General features: G+C 42.1%; 1 protein-coding gene across 1 annotated transcript in view; it reads left to right on the top strand.

Moving 5' to 3' along the window:
* FRMPD3 (FERM and PDZ domain containing 3) overlaps positions 1-19,991 on the top strand; it is a 92,761-nt gene that overhangs the window by 38,055 nt on the left and 34,715 nt on the right. The window contains exon 12 of the mRNA XM_008156318.3: positions 14,286-14,430. Within this exon, the coding sequence (XP_008154540.2) occupies positions 14,286-14,430 (145 nt within the window). The remainder of the gene's footprint in view (positions 1-14,285; positions 14,431-19,991) is intronic.

Below are 19,991 nucleotides of genomic sequence, written 5' to 3' on the forward strand. Positions count from 1 at the left end.
ATTTTGTTAGCAGATTAAGAGGTGGAATGTTCGCTGTTTCAAAAACAGCAAATTATTATTCTTTTTTTGTCTTTGTGAAACCCAGAAAGCTTTAATATGTTAATGTTTTTCACCTGCAATTCACAGGAACGCCATTGATTTAGGAACCTGCCTGAAGCTAATATTTAATTGGCTTGTGGCCACTTCCTCAAGCAATGATTGCTGTTCCCCTCAGATGTTGTTGAGTAAAAAGCCAAATGAGCAGGTAGGGAAGGGGAAGGAGAGACAAGACAATGCAAGGGAGATGTGACTTCCTGAGAAATAAAAAGGGTTTAAAACAGAGAAACAGCTTTCCAAAGGAATCTTCTTTGCTTTCCAAGTGATTCTCAATATTGGCTGCACAATGTAATTTTCTTGAGAGCTTGATAAAAATACCGATGCCTGGGTCCTACTACCAGAGATTGTGGTTTAATTGATTGAGGTAGAGCCTGGGCATCAGGATTTATTTATTTTTCAGTTCCCTGGGTGATTCTGTAATATAGCCAGGTTTGAGAAACACTCACCTCTGGGTCCAGAGCTCTGGAGGAACCAGGCCAAGCAGGGTCGGTGGGGTATTGCCTGGGTGTAAAGCACTAGTCTAATTTATAGGAGTGATCTAGCCACAATTGTGTGCATGAAGGCTGCTTTGGAGGGGCTACACTTTTATAGGGGAGACCTAAACTTACAAAGACACATACCCTACTTTAATAAAGCAACATCAGAGCCTCCATAAAGCTTTGGAATCAGACAGACCAGGTTCAGATCTCAGGTGCACCACTTCCTAGCTCTGTAGACTTGAAGAAGTATCTTGAACTCTCTGAGCACTGATTTCCTCAACTGCAAAATGGAGTGCCTAACTCAAAAGATTGTCATTCAAGATTAAATGAGAAAATGTATGTAAAATGTCTTAGAACACAGCCTGACACATTATAAGTCCTCAACAAGTGAGACCTGGTATTTTTTTAAAAGCAAAATATCGCTAAATAAAAGTTAAAATCAAGTAATTTTGTAGACAAGAATAGCGTGGAACAAAAGAACAGGAAGTGGTTAACAGAACTGGCTTTCCACAAGATAGTGTTTTAAGCTGGATCTTGAAGTGATAGGCATGGATTAGCAGAGAGAAGTGGGATGTATTCACAGGCAGAGAGCAAGCACGGAAATAAGTAAGACATATGTGCAGGTCAATAAGCATAGTTATTTGGCTGGAGAGGAGACTAAAGAGAAAAGAGATTGAAGAGATTGGGGATGGGCAGAATAAGCCGGTATAAGCTTTGAAGGCCAGTCTGGGAAGTTTAGATTCAATGTGATAGAATAGTGGGAATCCACTGTAGGCCTGGAGCAGAGGAGTGATAGAATGAAAGCTGATTTGGACTAGTTTTTCTGATGGATGGGAGCAAGGCTAATGTGAAACCAGGGAGGCAAGAAAGGGATTGTGATGCTAGCGCAGGATTGAAGTGATAAATGCAGGGCCTGAGCTGGAGGGATAGCAGTGGTAATGAAAAAGGAAGAGTGAATGTGAAATGTGTAGAATCGTTAAGAGTGTGCATGCATATCCCCACACACATTCCTGTCTTGCACACACAAAACACACATTTTATTATCCCTAACATTTATCACCTACTGCATGTAGCCCAATTGCACTGAAGAATGGCGCTATGCATGCACACAGAGTGTCCACATCATGGGTGGGTGGAGAGGTGAAGGACTACATTAGGAGATAAATGGAAGGTCTTGGTGAATGGAAGGGGCTAGGAGAAGGTTGCACTTTGCTGAGTGGGAAACAATGAATGGATGGGTAGATGATGAGACCAACAGGTGGCAGATAGTTCAGGTATGTCCTACTTTAAGCAACAGATAAAATGTATATGAAAAACCAGAGGAGGTTTATGCACTTTACATTAAAATGTTTCTACTTTGTAAAAAGATTTATCATGTGCAGTAGGCAGAATAATGGCCATCCAAAGATGTCCATGCCCTAATCCCTAGATCCTGTGAATATGTTATGTTATATGGCAGGGAGTAATTAATATTGCTGATGGAAGTAAGATTGATAATCAGCTGTCCTTAAAAGAGGGATATTAGCTTGAATTACCCAGATGGGCCCAATGTAATCACAAAGGTCCTTATAAGTGAAAGAGGGAGGCAGAATAGAAAGTCAGAGTGATGTGATGTGAGAAGGGCTCAGTTCAATCTTGCTGGCCTTGAAGATGGAAGAAGGGGCCATGAGCCAAGGAGTGGGGTAGCCTCTAGAATCTAGAAAAGGAAAGAAAACCCATTCTCCCCTAGAGCCTCCAGAAGGCAGAAGTGATGCGGCCCTGCCTACCCTTTATTTTAGCCCAGTAAGACTCATGATCTCCAGAACGGTATGAAAATATATGTGTAGCCTTTAAACCACTAAATTTGTACAGAGACAACAGGAAATGAATATATTGTGAGATTCCTTCAAGTAAGAAGTTTGTACAGAGACAACAGGAAATGAATATATTGTGAGATTCCTTCAAGTAAGAAGCTGTCATACACTGCACTAAAGATATGATTTGATGCCTTGGCTGGGTAGCTCAGTTAGTGTCATCACAATGAGCCAAGGTTGGGGTTCCATCCCCTGTCAGGGCACATACAAGAATCAACCAATGAATGCATAAATAAGTGGAACAACAACTCAATGCTTCTCTCTCTCTAAAAAAAAAAGATATAATTTGATTGATAAATGTTATGCTCACAACCAATTTTTGTTACATAAAACGAGATGCATATGTAATCAGAGATGTCTGCTGTGTGCATCACTAATTACAAGTCAGTGCCCTATGAAATGGACAGGATGGTATATATCAGGTAAATTGGCAGAGGTAAGATCCATGATATAGTGGAGGAAGGAAAAAGGGAAGATTGAGGGAGAAAAAAAGATTCAGATTTCCATTTGACAATCATTTACTAGTAGTATGAACTTCCATCACCATTTATTTATCCCTCTTTACCTTCTTTTAACTCCCCAAAGGAATATATATTTTTTAAAGCTTCCCAGGTAATTCTGATCTGCATCTGGCCTAAGAACCACTGCCTTAAAGCGCTATTCTTACTTGTCCCCAGATTGGCTGGCTATGCCCAATTCACATTTCCCAGTGTTGTGGAGGCAAGAACCCAAACATACTGGTCCCCTGGGACTCAAGGACCATCATCTTGTACCCTTGCCCTTCTAGGCCCCTAAATTCCCACCCTTTTCCTGTTTTCAGGGATGCTAGGATATTCTGAGGCTACCCCAGGACCAGTCCCCTCCCTAGTTGGCAATCCAAAATGCTGGGAAAGAGATAGGGCTGGAGCATGTAAAACTAATCCCCACTGTACCTTCTCTTATTTGGTCATGCCTCCAACTCCATTCTCCCTTTCTCCTTCTACATGTGAAGATGGCCTGGGCATAATTTTAGTTACAGTTTTCACTCAGCTTACTTGCTCTTAGTGAAGTACATTTGAGGTAGTATGCAAATGTCTTTCTCCAAGAGACAGCAGTCTGCGATTGAGATAGCACTGGGCCATTCTCATGCCCCATTACCACAGAAACACATTAAAGGGGAGAAAAGAAACCATTAAAGGGATGTCCCAAGGGATCTCTTGTGACCCAATGTGTCTCCTATTCTTGTGTTGGAGCTTTCTTGCTCTAGTGCTTTCTGTAGGAACAAGCATTATATTAAACATCATGATCATTCAAATCCTATTTTTTTAAAAACACACTTGATTTTGAAGGTTTCTAAGAAAACCTATCCAACCTGTTTGTTTGCCTTTGATTTGATTTTTAACTCTGATGGCAAAAGTGCATCTGTGTTCCTTTTACAAGCTGCATTTGGCTCGTGCTGGGGTCCAGTTGGCTATGCAAGGATGCAGAGGAGAGGTTCCTGATGTGCTTGGTTCTCTCTGTGCACAGGATTTTGCTTGTGTGCTGCTTTATTACTGACATTGGGCTACATTTGGTTTAGAAATAAGAGGGGGAACTGAAGTCAGACAGTTAAGTCAATCAGCCAGTTAGTCACTTAGCCTCCCATCTGTCCATTAGTTAGCTGACCAGCCAGCCAGGCAGTTTAACTAGTCAGGATGTCAGGATATTAGGGTTTTAGGCATTCTTCTTGTCGTGCAGCCACGCTTGTCAGACAGGGCATCAGTAGGTCAGACTGCTCTGAAGCCAGCTAGTCCATCAGTTTTTCTATCAGTCAGCCAGCCAGTCTATCAGCTGGTATTTTGGCCAAATGGTCCCTTATACTATTTTTCAGCCAATGCCATTTCCTCAAAGAAACTCTCTCCAGCTTCTGCCACCAAATTAGTCACATGTGTGCACATTTGTACCCACACATGGATCCAGGACATTCTATGTTCTGATGGCTCTCTGTACTTTCCCTTTATAGTGCTTACCATACCTTGCAATCATATTCATTTCTGTGATTATTTGGTTTATGTCTTATTTTCTGCTAGATTGTAAGTGCCATGAGGTCAGGAACTGTGTTGGCCCTGTTCTGGGATGAGTGGCTGCATCTTGCAGTAGGCCCTGCTCTCTATGAGCCATTTAACCAGTGTGCAGCAGCTTGCTGTGTGGACAGAGTAGGGTGCAGGAGCATCTCAGCCAGAGGGGCCAGCATAGGTTAAATTATGAAGGCCTGCAAAAACATGACAACTCTGGCAAATTGTAAATGATGTGTCATTGCTGGAGAATAAGACAAGGGGCTGTAATAGGAGGAGGGCACAGCAGAGTTAGTGGGAGATACGCTTGAAGCTGTAAGTTGGATCTAGATCCTGAAAGGCTGCATGTGACAATGGAAGGCAATGAGTTTTATGTGATGAGCTATTTAAAATCTTAAGTGACAAGGAGAGTCATATTTTAGAACATGACGTCAGTAGCAATTTGGAGGTGAAGTTGAGTGAAGTGAGTAGAGACTGAAGGCAGGGAGTTCAATCAGAAGACTATTGGAAGCAGAAGGAAGATGGCTGCCAACAGGAAGGCAGACTGCAAGATAGTGCGTGAGTGAGAGAATGAAGGGAGAGTGTGTGGTCACACGGGGAGTGTTTGTTGGTGAGTTGAGGGACAGCTATACTCCAAGGGACTGTGGGGGACTGCCAGACGGGGTCTGCTGACAGGGAAGCCTCCACTGCTGCTGGGATCCCTCCCGGAGCGACTGGCTCTGACGCGGAGACCACACCATCTTGAAGGGGAGAGTGGATGTTGTCAGAAGCCTGAAAATCCTGGGAATATACAACAATGGCACCCAGCGAACAGCTGCGAACCCAGAAGCACTGGTCCCCAAGTGGCGCGAGCACACGGATTCAGAGGAGCTCTGCGCCTCCTCACAGAAAGGTCAGATTTCGCCTGGGATAAGGTGAGGTCTGTGGTCCAGGCAGGAGAGAGAAATGAGCACGGTGGGAGCTGGAGGATCCTGGGAAGTCTGAGCCCAGAAAAGTCCGCTGCTGTTGGGGCTGGCGTGAGCCGTGAATGTAAAAGGGGATCCGCAGGGCCGCTAACAGAAGGGAACTCTAAAAAGCAACCCATAACTGAACTGGGCGCAAAAGGGCAGCCTAAAAATTTTAACAGTGTGCCGGCTGCTTAGACCCAAGGGGAAAAAAGACTACACAGACTTGCGCCGCAGCACCAGAGTTCGCGCACATACTCTGGCTCTTTTTTCTCTTTTTCTCTTCCCCTTTAAATCCTTGCTTTTGATTACTAAGCCCAATACATAGGATCACCCAGTTGGGGACACTCTAAGAGACTGCAGGGGAAAGTTGTTTTTGTGGAACCTGGGCATCAGAGCAGGGAATAATGATCAGAGAACCAGCTCTGGGGCAGCCCATTCCCCCAAACCGGTATTAAGTGTGACAGGGAAAACAAAATCTAAACACTAGCTAGAGAGAGCCTATAGACCCGGAGGTCAACCCAGAAACACTGCCATCCAGGGGTTGAATCACAAATTGACTCTTGTATAAACAAAAATAAAGGAGTATAAGAAACAAAGAAGTACTGCCTGCTTGAAAATCAGGACTGGCCTACAACACTGAGGAGCAGTGGAACGCAGGGAACTTCAATACTGTCCTGACTAGGAAACAGGCGAGCCAAACAGAAGAGTAGAGGAAGTGAATGACCTTCACTACTGAATATTTTTATTTATTTTTTCATCTTTTACTTAAGAAACTAATTTTTTTCCTCACTTGAATTTACCTTTTTAATTATTAAATTTGTATTTTTAATCAGTATTATTATTACTACTATTTTACCTTTTTTTTTAAGTGTCATTTTATTTTCTCTTTATTTTATTTTGGGATAAGTATTCTACATTCTATTTTCATCTTTCCTTTAGCATGATTTTACTCTATCTCAACTTTACCTTTATGCCAACACTCTCTTCCTCACTTTCCCCCTTTTGTTGTCCTGTTTCTCTTACCCTATTCCTGCTTTAGATTTTCCCTATTCCTTCTTTTTACCCCCTGTTAAAATTTCACCCTACTTATATATCTAATTTCCAATCCCCTGATCTAAGTCCATAGATACCTCTCTCTTCTCTTTCTTCACTATCCAAATTTTTTTCTCTCTGTCCTTTTGTTGTTTGCTTGATTGTTGATTATATTGTTTTTTATGCTTGTTTGTGAGATTGTTTTGCTTTTTCTTTTTTTTGTTTGTTTTGTTTTTGTTTGTTTTTTGCTTCTGTTTTCCCTCCCCTCACTTGATATTAGTTCTTGTTTGTAGTTTGCATTCATCTCTAGGTATTTGTTTCTGGCATTTGTTGGGATTAGTGGCTGTTCTATTGGAGTTTTCTCCCCATATAAATAGTTCCTTCCCCTCTTCTTTTTTTATTCTCTTTCTTTCTCTCTTACTTTGTTTCCTTTTCCCAATTTCAATTTTGCACTCATTTTTTTTTCTTTTTTCTCTTCTTCTTTCTTTCTTATCCCCTAGTTCTCTTTTCTCTGGTGGCCACCTTTATTTGGGGTTATTAATATCATGAATACATTTGTGTTCAGTGCCTTGTGTGTTGTGCCTTGTTGTGTTGTATTTTGTGCCTTTAAATCAATGCAGGAGAGAGAGAACTACATAACCAGACACCCAGAGAAGAGAGATCATGGGGAGACAAAGAAACAGCCCACATATGAAAGAAATGCAAGCATCACCAGAAAAGGAAGTAATCGAAATGGAGGCAAGCAACCTATCACAGAAAGAATTCAGAGAAATGGTCATAAGGTGGATGAAAAGAATGGAAGACAAATTTAATAATATGTGTAAGAACCAAGAGGAAATGAAGAAGAACCAAGAAGAAATGAAAAATGACATTGTTGCTATAAAGAACTCAATAGAAAGCATCAAAAGTAGAGTAGAAGAAGCAGAGGACCACATCAGTGAGCTGGAAGACAAGGTAGGAAAAAATACACAAGCAGAGCAGCTTCTAGAAAAAATAAATAAAAAGCAGGAGGAGAGCCTGAGAGAACTTTTGGACAACAGGAAACGAAACAACATCCACATAATAGGGGTGCCAAAAGGAGAGGAAACTGAGCAAGGAATAGAAAACCTGTTTGAAGAAATAATGACAGAAAACTTCCCTGATATAGGGAAGAAAAAACCCACACAAATCCAAGAAGCTCATAGAGTCCCAAATAAAATGAACCCCAAAAGACCAACACCACGGCACATTAAAATTAAATTGGCAAACACCAATGACAATGTAAGAATCTTAAAAGCGTCCAGAGAGAGACAGAAAGTTACCTACAAAGGACCCCCCCATCAGACTAGTGACTTATTTCTCAACAGAAACACATCAGGCCAGAAGGGAATGGAATGAAATATACAAAGTCATGCAAAGGAAGGGTCTGAATCCAAGACTACTGTACCCAGCAAGGCTATCAATCAAAATTGAGGGTGAAATCAGGAGCTTCACAGAGAAAAAAGGACTAAGGGAGTTTATTACCACCAAACGAGCAATGCAAGAAATGCTAAAGGGTCTACTGTAAAAAGAAGAAATAGGAAGCGAAGAAGGAACACAGGGGTAAAGAATAAAAATGGCGACAAACAAGTACCTATCAATAATAACTTTAAATGTAAATTGATTAAATGCCCCAATCAAAAGACATAGGGTAACTGAGTGGATGAGAAAACATGACCCATATATCTGCTGTCTACAGGGAACCCACCTCAGAAAAAAAGACACACAGAGACTGAGGGGAAGGGATGGAAAAAGGTTTTTCAGGCGAATGGAAATAATAAAAAAAAAAAGCTGGGGTAGCAATACTTATACCTGACAAATTAGATCTCACAGTGAAGGACATAAAAAGAGATAAGGAAGGCCACTTCATAATACTAAAGGGAGCAATCCAACAAGAAGAAATAACTCTGGTAAACATATACGCACCCAATACAGGAGCACCCAAATACATTAAAAAAAATTCTGGAGGATATCAAGGGAGAGATTGATAGCAATACAATCATTTTTAGGGGACTTTAATGCCCCACTATCACCATTGGACAAGTCCTCTAAACAAAAAATCAGCAAAGAAATATCAATCCTAAATGACTCACTAGATCAGATGGAATTAACTGACATCTTCAGAACACTTCACCCCAAAGCCACAGAATATACATTCTTCTCAAGTGCACATGGGTCATTTTCAAAGATAGACCATATATTGGGTCACAGGCAAAGTCTCTTCAAATTCAAGAAGATAGAAATCATATCAAGCATCTTCTCAGATCACAATGGCATCAAACTGGAAATCAACTACAATAAAAACAATCCAAAAAAATCAAACACCTGGAGACTAAGTAACATGCTATTAAACAATGACTGGGTTACCAGAGATATCAAAGAAGAAATGAAAAAAACATCATGGCAACAAACTTCAATGAAAACACAACAATCCAAAATCTATGGGACACAGTGAAAGCATTCTTGAGAGGGAAGTTCATAGCTCCACAAGCCTACTGCAAAAAAACAAGAAACAATGATAATAAATTACCTAACCCTACAACTCAAAGAGTTAGAAAGAGAGCAACAAGAAAAGCCCAGTGTAAGCAGAAGAAAGGGAATAATAAAGATCAGAGTGGAGCCGAAACCGGTTTGGCTCAGTGGATAGAGCGTCGGCCTGCGGACTGAAAGGTTCCAGGTTCGATTCCGGTCAAGGGCATGTACATTGGTTGCGGGCACGTCCCCAGTGGGGGATGTGCAGGAGGCAGCTGGTCGATGTATCTCTCTCATCGATGTTTCTAACTCTCTATCCCTCTCCCTTTCTCTCTGTAAAAAATCAATAAAATATATTAAAAAAAAAAAAAGATCAGTGTGGAGATAAATGACATAGAGACCAAAGAAACAATACAAAAGATCAACAAAACCAAAAGCTGGTTCTTTGAAAGGATAAACAAGATTGATGGACCTCTAGCCAGGCTCACCAAGAAGCAAAGAGAGAGGACCTAAATAAAATCAGAAATGAAAGAGGAGAAATAACAACAGACCCCACAGAAATATAAAGGATTGTTAAAAAATACTATGAACAACTCTATTCCAACAAGCTGGACAACCTGGAGGAAATGGATATATTCCTAGAAAAATACAACCTTCCAAAACTCAGGAAGAATCTGAACATCTCAATAGTCCAATTGAAGTAATTGAAGCAGTCATCAAAAAGCTTCCCGCAAACAAAAGCCCGGGGCCAGATGGCTTCACAGGGGAGTTATACCAAACATTCAAGGAAGAAGTAAAACCTATTCTCCTCAGACTATTCCAAAAAATTCAAGAGGAAAGAACACTTCCAAGCTCATTCTATGAAGCCAGCATCACCCTAATACCAAAACCAGATAAAGACAACACAATGAAAGAGAATTACAGGCCAACATCCCTCATGAACATAGATGCCAAAATCCTCAACAAAATTCTAGCAAATCGGATCCCGCAGTACATCAGAAAGATCATACACCATGACCAAGTAGGATTTATCCCAGGGATGCAAGGATGGTACAATATCTGCAAATCAATAAACGTGATACATCACATAAACAAATTAAGAGATAAAAACCACATAGTCATATCAATTGATGCAGAAAAAGCATTTGACAAAATCCAACATCCATTTTTTATAAAAACTCTCAGCAAGGTGGGAATAGAATGATCATACCTCAACATAATAAAATCCATATGTGACAAACCCACAGCCAACATCATACTCAATGGGCAAAAACCAAAACCATTTCCCCTAAAAACAGGAACAAGACAGGGATGCCCACTCTCACCACTCCTGTTCGACATAGTACTGGATGTATTAGCCAGTGTGATTAGACAAGAAGAAATAAAAGGCATCCAAATTGGAAAAGAAGAAGGAAAACTGTCCTTATTTGCAGATGACATGATATTGTACATAAAAAACCTAAAGACTCCATCAAAAAACTTAGACTTAATAAATGAAATCGGCAATGTAGCAGGATACAAAGTTAACGCCAAGAAATCTATGGCAGTTCTATACACCAATAGTGAACTTACAGAAAGAGAGACTAAAAAGCAATCCCATTTACCATCGCACCAAAAAAATTAAGATACCAGGAATAAACTTAACTAAGGAGGTAAAAGACCTATATGCGGAAAACTACAGGACACTGATAAAAGAGAAAGAGGAAGACATAAACAGATGGAAGAACATACCATGTTCATGGTTTGGTAGAATCAACATCATTAAAATGTTCATATTACCCAAAGCAATCTATAGATTCAATGCACTCCCCATTAAAATACCAACGGCATGTTTCACAGACCTAGAAAGAACGCTCCAAGAATTCATTTGGAATAAAAAAAGGCCCCGAATAGCTGCAGCAATCCTGAGAAAGAAGAACAAAGTAGGTGGGATCTCAATACCAGATTTCAAGCTGTATTACAAAGCCACTGTTCTCAAAACAGCCTGGTACTGGCACAAGAACAGACATATTGATCAATGGAACAGAATAGAGACCCCAGATATCGACCCAAACCACTATGCTCAATTAATATTTGACAAAGGAGGCATGAACATACAATGGAGTCAAGACAGTCTCTTCAATAAATGGTGTTGGGAAAATTGGACAGATACATGCAAAAAAATGAAACTAGACCATCAACTTACACCATACACAAAAATAAACTCAAAGTGGATAAAAGACTTTAAACATAAGACAGGAAACCATTAAAAATACTAGAGGAATCCACAGGCAGTGAAATCTGAGACATATGCTGAAGCAATTTCTTCACCAATAATGCTCCTAGGGAAATGGAAACTAAAGAGAAAATAAACAAATGGGACTACATCAAAATAAAAAGCTTCTGCACAGCAAAAGAAACCATCAACAAAAACAACAAGAAAGCCCACTGTATGGGAGAACATATATGCCAATGTTATCACTGATAAAGGTTTAATCTCCAACATTTACAGGGAACTCATACAACTAAATAAAAGAAAGATAAATGATCCAATAAAAAAGTGGGCAACAGACCTAAATAGATACTTTTCAAAAGAAGACAGAAGGAAGGCCAAGAGACATAGAAAAACATGCTCAAAGTCACTAATTATCCGAGAGATGCAAATCAAAACGACAGTGTGGTACCATCTCACACCTGTCAGAATGGCTGTCATCAACAAATCAACGAAGGACAAGTGCTGGCGAGGATGCAGAGAAAAAGGAACCCTCATGCACTGCTGGTGGGAATGCAGACTGGTGCAGCCACTGTGGATAACAGTATGGAGTTTCCTCAAAAAACTAAAAATGGAACTCCCATTTGACCCAGTAATACCACTTCTAGGAATATATCCAAAGACACTAGAAACACCAATCAGAAAGGATATATGCATCTCTAAGTTCATAGCAGCACAATTCATCATAGCTAAGATTTGGAAACAGCCTAAATGCCCATCAGCAGATGAGTGGATTAGAAAACTATGGTACATCTACACAATGGAATACTATGCTGCTATAAAAAAAAAGAAGGAATTCTTACCATTTGCAGCAGCATTGGTGGAACTGGAGAGAATTATGCTAAGTGCAATAAGCCAGGCAATGAAAGAAAAATACCACATGATCTCACTCATTTATGGAAAATAAAGAACATTATAACCTGATGAACAAAAAGATAGATAAAGAGGCAGTAAACCATCAAACAGACTGTCAGATTACAGCGGGAAGGCTGGGGAGTGTTGGGAAGGGGTAGGGGGAAGAGGTCAACTGAAGGACTTCCATGCATGCATATAAGCACAACCAAAGGACACAAGACACTGGGGGGTGGGATGAGGGCATGTGATGGGGTAGAGGAGGCTGGAGGAAGGTCAATGGGGGAAAAAAAAGGAGATATATGTACTACTATGTGTAATACTTTAAACAATAATTTTTTAAAAAAAATTAAGAACCAAATGAGAGTAATGAAATGTCTCATACCCATTGCCAAAAAAAAAAAAACCCAAAAAAAAAAAAAAAAAAACCAACAAAGTTTTAATCTTTCTTTTTTATACCAAGCCACCTACAAGTCTGAGGCTTGGATATTGAGTCACGTGGCCGAATAGCTATATTACAATGACTCTCTTTACATTATGTTGACAATATTAGTGATCAGATTTAGTATTTTAACAACAATCTTTAGTTTACCCTGTAAATATTAGTAGAAGAGATTTCAAAAGTTTAAAATTTCTCCTTTTTATTAAGCTTAGAATTATATTTTTAAAGAGTATCCCCTTTGGCTTATTTGCATATACAGAGGGATTATGGGATGTCTCAGTAACTGTCTTAGACTTTATTAGGATTAAATTACTTATAAAAATATTGGCTTCTCATATAACTTAATTTAATTCTCTTAATCCTTTCAGCTCCTAATGCCTAGTCTGGGGATGCTCAAAAGTCAAGGCAACCCACAACCCAATGGCCCCTCTTCAGCCAGTGCAGTTTTCAGTGGTCTTAATTTGGAAGCCACTACCCTGTCCTAGGTACAATGTTCTCATGGCTGATATCCATCTCACCCAAACTTATTTTCAAGCCACACTTCCTTTTTTTAATTACAATACAGATATTGGAAAGGTTTATTGAAAAGGTGCTGATTTATTTTCATTATATCATTTTTTTTTGGTGTATCATTGCCAGGTCTCTGACGTAGTCAACTAGCTAATCCCAGGATTAATATGACTGATTTAAGGTCAGGAACAGAAGGCAACAGAGTATGCTAGTATTTCCCAAAGTGGGTTAAAAACAAACAAACCCTGAGAACACCTTAAGATGGTTTATGAAAATAGATATTTTTAAAGAGAAGCTGCTTCCTTTATTTTTGTTGTTGTTGCTGTTGTTAATCCCCAGGGTAGTTTTTCCACTTATATTTTAGAGAGAATTGAAGGAAGGGATAGAGAAAGAGAAGCATCCATGTGAGAGAGACACATTGATTGGTTACTTTCCACACTTGCCAGGACCAATAGGGCGGGGTATCAAACCTGCAACCCAGGTACATGCCCTTGACCCAGAATCAAACCTGAGACCCTTCAGTGTGCGAGCCAATGTTCTAACCATTGAGAAATACTGGCCAGGGCAGAAATAGATTTAATAAAACATTTTAGAAAAGTTGTAATACTGAAGTCTCACTCTTGAAGTTGGTATTGCACATTAATATATTAAAGGATCTGATAATTTCCATAAGTACCATTATCTATATAGTGTTGTTTAACCCAGAGTTTCACTCCTGTATTTGATCAAGGAATTATTTTAATGAGCACCAATTAACATCTTGAGAACACTTTGGGAAACCAAGGGAAAAGGGAAGAACATGAAGGTCTGAGCAGGGCTGCAGACCAGAAAGACCCTGACCTGGAAGGCACAGTGAAGACTTGATTGCATGGAATGTCCACAGATGGTTATAGAGATGAGCTGTGCATTCAAGGAACTTCTCATAAAGGATGTTCCCCTCAACTCCTAGGTTCACCCCAGCTTTCCCAGCTGGCCTTAACATCTGCTGAGCCCTGACAACCCCAATAAAAGCCACATGACAGTCACATGATGTTTAATAATTTCAGTCTTCTTCAGTAAAGGTGGTTCATTAAATTTGTAATTAAGGTTTATTTAGTTTTGATACTTGGGTAAGAGTTTACTATAAATTAACTCTCAAATCAGAAGAAATAATTTGTCAGGACATATGCCTCAATTTTGGGTTCAGAAACTATGGTTCCCATAACCATGCAAATTATATTTTCTATACTATCATTCTCCAGGAATTGAACCTGTTTTCTTCCTTCCCATGTCCTCATGTTTCTTCCTTTCTCTCCCCCAGCCTCTGGTGCTGTTGATGGAGTGGCCTGAAGCCACCAATTTTGCCTGCCTGATTGCAGGGTACTGCCGCCTCCTGATGGATTCCAGGAAGATGGTTTTCTCCAGGCCCACCAACCAGCCTCTTCCACCTCCAATGATCAAGGCAGGTAGGGCTCAGCCTCGATTTTTGGTGTAGTGGAAGTCTTTTGGACCCTGGAAACATGGGGGGGTGGGGAGGAGCTCCACTGCCTTAGTGTTCACCCCATTCTGCCAGCACCTGATTTGCCAGGAGCTGATGCTGTACCACTGTATCCCACTTGGCACAAGCCAGTTGGAAAGACAGCTGGCTTTCTGATGGGCTTGTCCCACAAAGGATGCCTATAACAACACATTGTGATTGAGTCTGAATGATTGTAAGATAAAAATAGCAAACAGGCAATAAATAGAGAACCAATTAAGAAATCTCATTGAATCTAAGGCAAAACTTTAGAGGTACATTGATCTAGGAGAGATGCATGGGTGTTCTAACTTTTTAAAAGTGGAAGCTGAAAATGAAGATAAAATTTTCTTTTGTTCATAAGGCGGTTGATAGCTGCCTGGAGTAAGAGGCCACAGAAGGTTGGGGTAGGAAAGAGTGTGCAAACACCGTGTATATATAGCCAGCAGGAATATTAGAGATTGGAGGGGTTGACCACTAAGAACACAAAATCAAGTGCAACTCTCAAACAGCGAAGTGAAGTCACTCCTCAGAGCTGTCCTGATGATGGCATAATCAGGGCATTTGGGGGAAAATCAGCCCAATCCAGATACTGCCACCCCAAACCAAAATGGGAGGAGACCAAAGAACAGTCACTCCACATATTAGACCCAAGACTCACATACATGCAATGAGTGCTCTCCCCACCCCAGCACCCAAACATCACAAGTAGAAGCTGAGACTTAGTACCCAGTAGTTGCCCTCCTCACATGCTGAAGACTCTTCACCCAACTTGTCTTGCTGCTAAACTATTTCTTTTATCTTCAAGGCTATCTTGCCTTGCAGCATGGTCACATCTGATCTGTATTGAGGAGTTTGAGAATAGAAGCACATACCTGATGGATGACCCAGCACCCAGTGGGCTGTGTATCCACATAAACCCTCTCACCTCATTTTCTTCAAAATGAACATCACAGCAAACACATGTTTATACCTCATAACATTGCCCATAGGAATTAGAAGGCAATCCACCAAACACAGATTTGGGGAAAGATAGGGAGGGCCCAAGGCATATGATGTAGGCCACATAAAGAAGCAAAAGAACTGACTTGGAATATTAAGAACCTGGGGATCCACGTTGCCATATGTCTCAAGGCGGATTGCTCAAAGTGGGTGGCCATATATACTATGAAACCTCTGATGGCCAAATTATGGCAAAGCCAGTATTAGCATTATTAGTGTCACCTATGATCTTCCTCTCTATCATCACACCTAAGTAAATTATACTCCTTACTGAGCAGGATAGAGAGGGAGAAAGGGAAAAGGCAAGACAGAAGGAAGAGCCTGGAGCTCAGCTGAGGACCAGATGTGCAAGTGAGGGTTGTTTGTGGGTTCATTTTAAGAAGGCTCCTGGGGTGGTTCTGTAGTCCCACCCTGCCTTCCAAAGGGTTTCGGTCAGCCCATTAGCACCCTAGCCAATTCCTTCATTAAGTATTCCCCTTGCTATGGGAATAGTGGCACCATGTTGAATCATGTTGCTTTTCCAAAGGCAAATAAATTTCATTGGATTCTCCTCTAGCCCAGAAGGAGGCTTATCTAAATGCTATACATGACTTTAGAGCCCTTCCCTGATTCCTGACAACCCTCAGCATTGGGCCTACAGAGTTAAGGGGGCTCAGGCTGCCTCTAGCACAGGGCTTCTCTGACCATGCAGGAGCCAGATGGACCACTGTGGTGTCCCCACTGTTTGTAGCACTTGACTTCTCCAGGGGCTTGGGCCAATGCTTAGGCCCAGTACTTGGCCTTTGGGTTGTTAGTTGCTGGGTTGACAGTAGCTACCCAGGGTTCAAGGTGAGTGTGACAGAATGAGTCTCATGGGTCAGCCTGTCAGGTGCTAGTATGCACATCTTATCCCATGGTTCCAAGGACAGAAAAGGGCAACAGCAAGCAGCACCACTGAGGAGACCTCCACCCAGGTTACAGTGAGGGGCCATCAGTTCCTGATACAAAGTTAAGCTTGGCTTCCTCCATCAGACCCCTCTTTCAACCCAGCACAGAAGCCCCAGTGTGGTTTAGTAAAGACCTATAGGGAACAGTCATCCTGCCAACCTCAGACAATAGAACACCAGTCTACTCAGAGCCTCGTTTCTCTAGCAGGGTCTATAGTCTTGTCCCATAGCAGCTACTGGCTGCCAGCGAACCCAACTCAATGCTCAGCCAACTGGGCTTAAAGGATGCTGGTAAACCACCAACTGGGAAAGAAAAAGCATCACCTCTTCTCTCAAACACAGAAAAAAAAAGGAAAATGGGAAAGTGGAAGGAAAGAGATTACCTGTTGGGCTTTATCAGCAGTTTTCCTGAAGTAGGCATTTCACTTATTCATTCAATACTGTTTCTCAAGTATTCATTATGTGTGTCAGACACTACAGATAGAGCTGTAAATAACAGACATGGTCCTTGCCCTCACAAAGCTTACAACCTAGTGGGAGAATACAGAAATATGATTAAAGGAATAATGCCAATACAGTAAGTGCCTTTGCATTTATATAGAGGAAATTTCCACTGACACAACATAACAGCACCTGGTCTTGAAGACACAACTTCGAGAAAGTCTCAGACAAATGCCAACTCTCCACCTACCTGGGGATGGTTGGAAATCCAGAGGCAGCTGCCATCTCTCTCCTGCCCTGTATCCTGGGGGATCCAGGAAATTAAGGCTTTCAGGGTCCTAACTGGGGTCACAGTTGGAAGAGGATTCCACTCTAAATTTTCTCCCATGTTTAGAAAACAGTTTGATCTGGTGAATAAGATATTCTGGTTAATTGCTACTATATACACCATGCATAGCTTACAGATTTTCATGTAGTTAAAACTCAGCAACATGCATAGAGTACTAAAGCTAGAGTGAACATAGCAGACTTTTTTTATGATTCAAAAAGGACATGAGGTTCTTGCAAGGCCTTTTGGCCATTTGTCCTTGTGACCAATGATTATCAGACTGTAGAACACAGCAAGACCAAGTAAAAGAAAGTCAGTTTTATCAATATTGTGTTGAGTGTATGTGTGTGTGTGTGTGTGTGTGTGTGTGTGTGTGAATAATATAGTTTTTAAATATAGCTCCAATTGAATCACCATCCTGTTCTTTGAAAGTATTTTTTAAGTCAGTCTTCTGAGTGGGTGAATACAGAGGGATAGACTAGGAGATTCCTATGGGGAAAACTGATGAGCAATTTACAGCAGATTTGCAATCTGGGAGGCATGCTTTCTCAGATATCAGCCAACCGCACCTGGCTTTACTGCCATTTTAACCTTCTGTCTGGAGGAGATTTATGCTTCTCCAAGAACATTTTCTTCTCTGCACAGCCGCCCGCGCCCCCCCCCCCCCCCCCCCCGCTCATGCTGCTGCTCAGATCTGGAAATCACAGTACCAAGTGGTGAGCTATACATCACCTGGCCTTGACAGCCTAGTATTGAGAGATGTTTCCATTTTGCAGGGAGGAAAGCCACTCTTAGACCTCTAGCCCTTGTCTGAGAGGAGTCACAACCTCTTTATTGGACATGCTCCTGGGAGCCACCTCTAATAACAGCAGACTGAGATTGTTTAGCTATCTCATAGGTAATTAGCACTAGGTGCATTGCCAGGACCTATGAGCAATGCCTGAGGGTAGAGACTTCCTGAACTGATAGTTCAAGCTCCTGGCTCAGTGTTCCTCTAGAACACTTCTCTAAGTTTCAGAGAGTCATTACATACTATTCCCCCAGCTCATCCATACCTGATCTTATCCAAAGGCCAAGAAGTGATCCCCCAGCTGATCCTGAGTTCCCTAGATACAACCACTAAGGCCTAAATTGAAATCACTCTATGTGGTTACATTGACTATATTTAGAGGGGCACTATGGTCTATTGAAAACAGAAAGGGCTTGGGATCCAAAGTCAGAGAGACATTGGTTCCAGTCCCAGCTCTGCTGTATCTTAGTTGTGTGATCATGAGCAAGGTACATAAACTGAGTCTCAGTTTCCCCATCTATACACTTAAAGGATAATAATAGAACCTACCTTATGAGGGATTGACAGGACCATGTGGGATAAAGTCCTTTTAAGAGCAGAACATATTTTTGCTCTTTTTATAATGATTGAAAGTTCATCATATGTCCAGTGATGTGCCTCTTTTTAACAAACAGCTTTATTTAGATGTAATTTCCAAGCCATAAAATTCACCCACTTAAAGATCACAACTCAATGATCTTTTTTTGTGGTTTTTGTTTGTTTGTTTTTCAAGAGTGTTCTTTAAATATATGTTTATTGATTTGAGAGGAGAGGAGAGGGAGATAGAAGCATCAATGATGAGAGAAGCATTGATCAGCTGCCTCTATGCATGCCACATACTGGGGATTGAGCCCCGCAACCAGGGCATGTGCGTTTGACTGGAATGGAACCTGGGACCCTTCAGTCCACAGGCCCATGCTCTATCCACCGAGCCAAGCCAACTAGGGCACAACTCAATGTTTTTAAGTATATTTAATACTAGAGGCCCGGTGCCCAAAATTCAGGCACTCAGGGGTGGGGGGGTCCCTCAGCCTGGCCTGCACCCTCTCGCAGTCCCAGAGCCTTCGGGGGATTTCCAACTAAGCCAGCAGTCGGACATCCTTAGCACTGCTGCGAAGGCTGGAGAGGCTCCCGCCACCCCTGCTGGGCTCGCCAGCCATGAGCCCGGCTTCTGGCTGAGCATCTGTGTTGAGCATCTGCCCCCTGGTGGTCAGTGCACATCATAGCAACCAGTCCTTCTGCTGTCAGGCTGAAACCTGCTCTCCAACATCCCCCGAGGAGTCCCAGATTGCGAGAGGGCACAGGCCAGGCCAAGGGACCCCACCGGTGCACAATCAGGCCAGGGAGGGACATGGGAGGTTGGCCAGACTGGGAGGGACCGCAGGAAGGCTCCAGGGCATGTCTGGCCTGTCTCGCTCAGTCCTGATTGGCCAGACCCCAGCAGCAAGCTAACCTACTGATCAGAGCATCTGCCCCCTGGTGGTCAGTGCATGCCATAGCAAGCAGTTGAGCGGCCTTAGCATATAATTCGCATATTATGCTTTGATTGGTTGAATGGCCAACTAGATGACCGGACACTTAGCATGTTAGGCTTTTATTATATAGGACTAGTGGCCCAGTGAACGAAATTCATGCATGGGGGGGGTGTCCCTCAGCCCAGCCTGCACCCTCTCCAATCTGGGACCCCTCGGGGGATGTCTGATAGTTGGACATCCCTCTCGCAATCCGGGACCGCTGGCTCCTAACCACTCACCTGCCTGCCTGCCCCCCCTTCAGGCCTGACCACCCCCATCTGCCCACTCTTCAGGTCTGATCACCCCTAACTGCCCCCTCTGCTGGCCTGCTTGCCCACAACTGCACCCCCCCCCGCCGGCCTGCTCACCCCCAACTGGCCCCCCCACTGGCCTGCTCACCCACAACTGCCACCCCCTGCCAGCCTGATCACCCCCAACTGCCCCCTCCTGCTGGCCTACTCACCCCCAACT

This window comes from Eptesicus fuscus, chromosome 1 (assembly GCF_027574615.1).
Source record: "Eptesicus fuscus isolate TK198812 chromosome 1, DD_ASM_mEF_20220401, whole genome shotgun sequence".
NCBI lineage: Eukaryota > Metazoa > Chordata > Mammalia > Chiroptera > Vespertilionidae > Eptesicus > Eptesicus fuscus.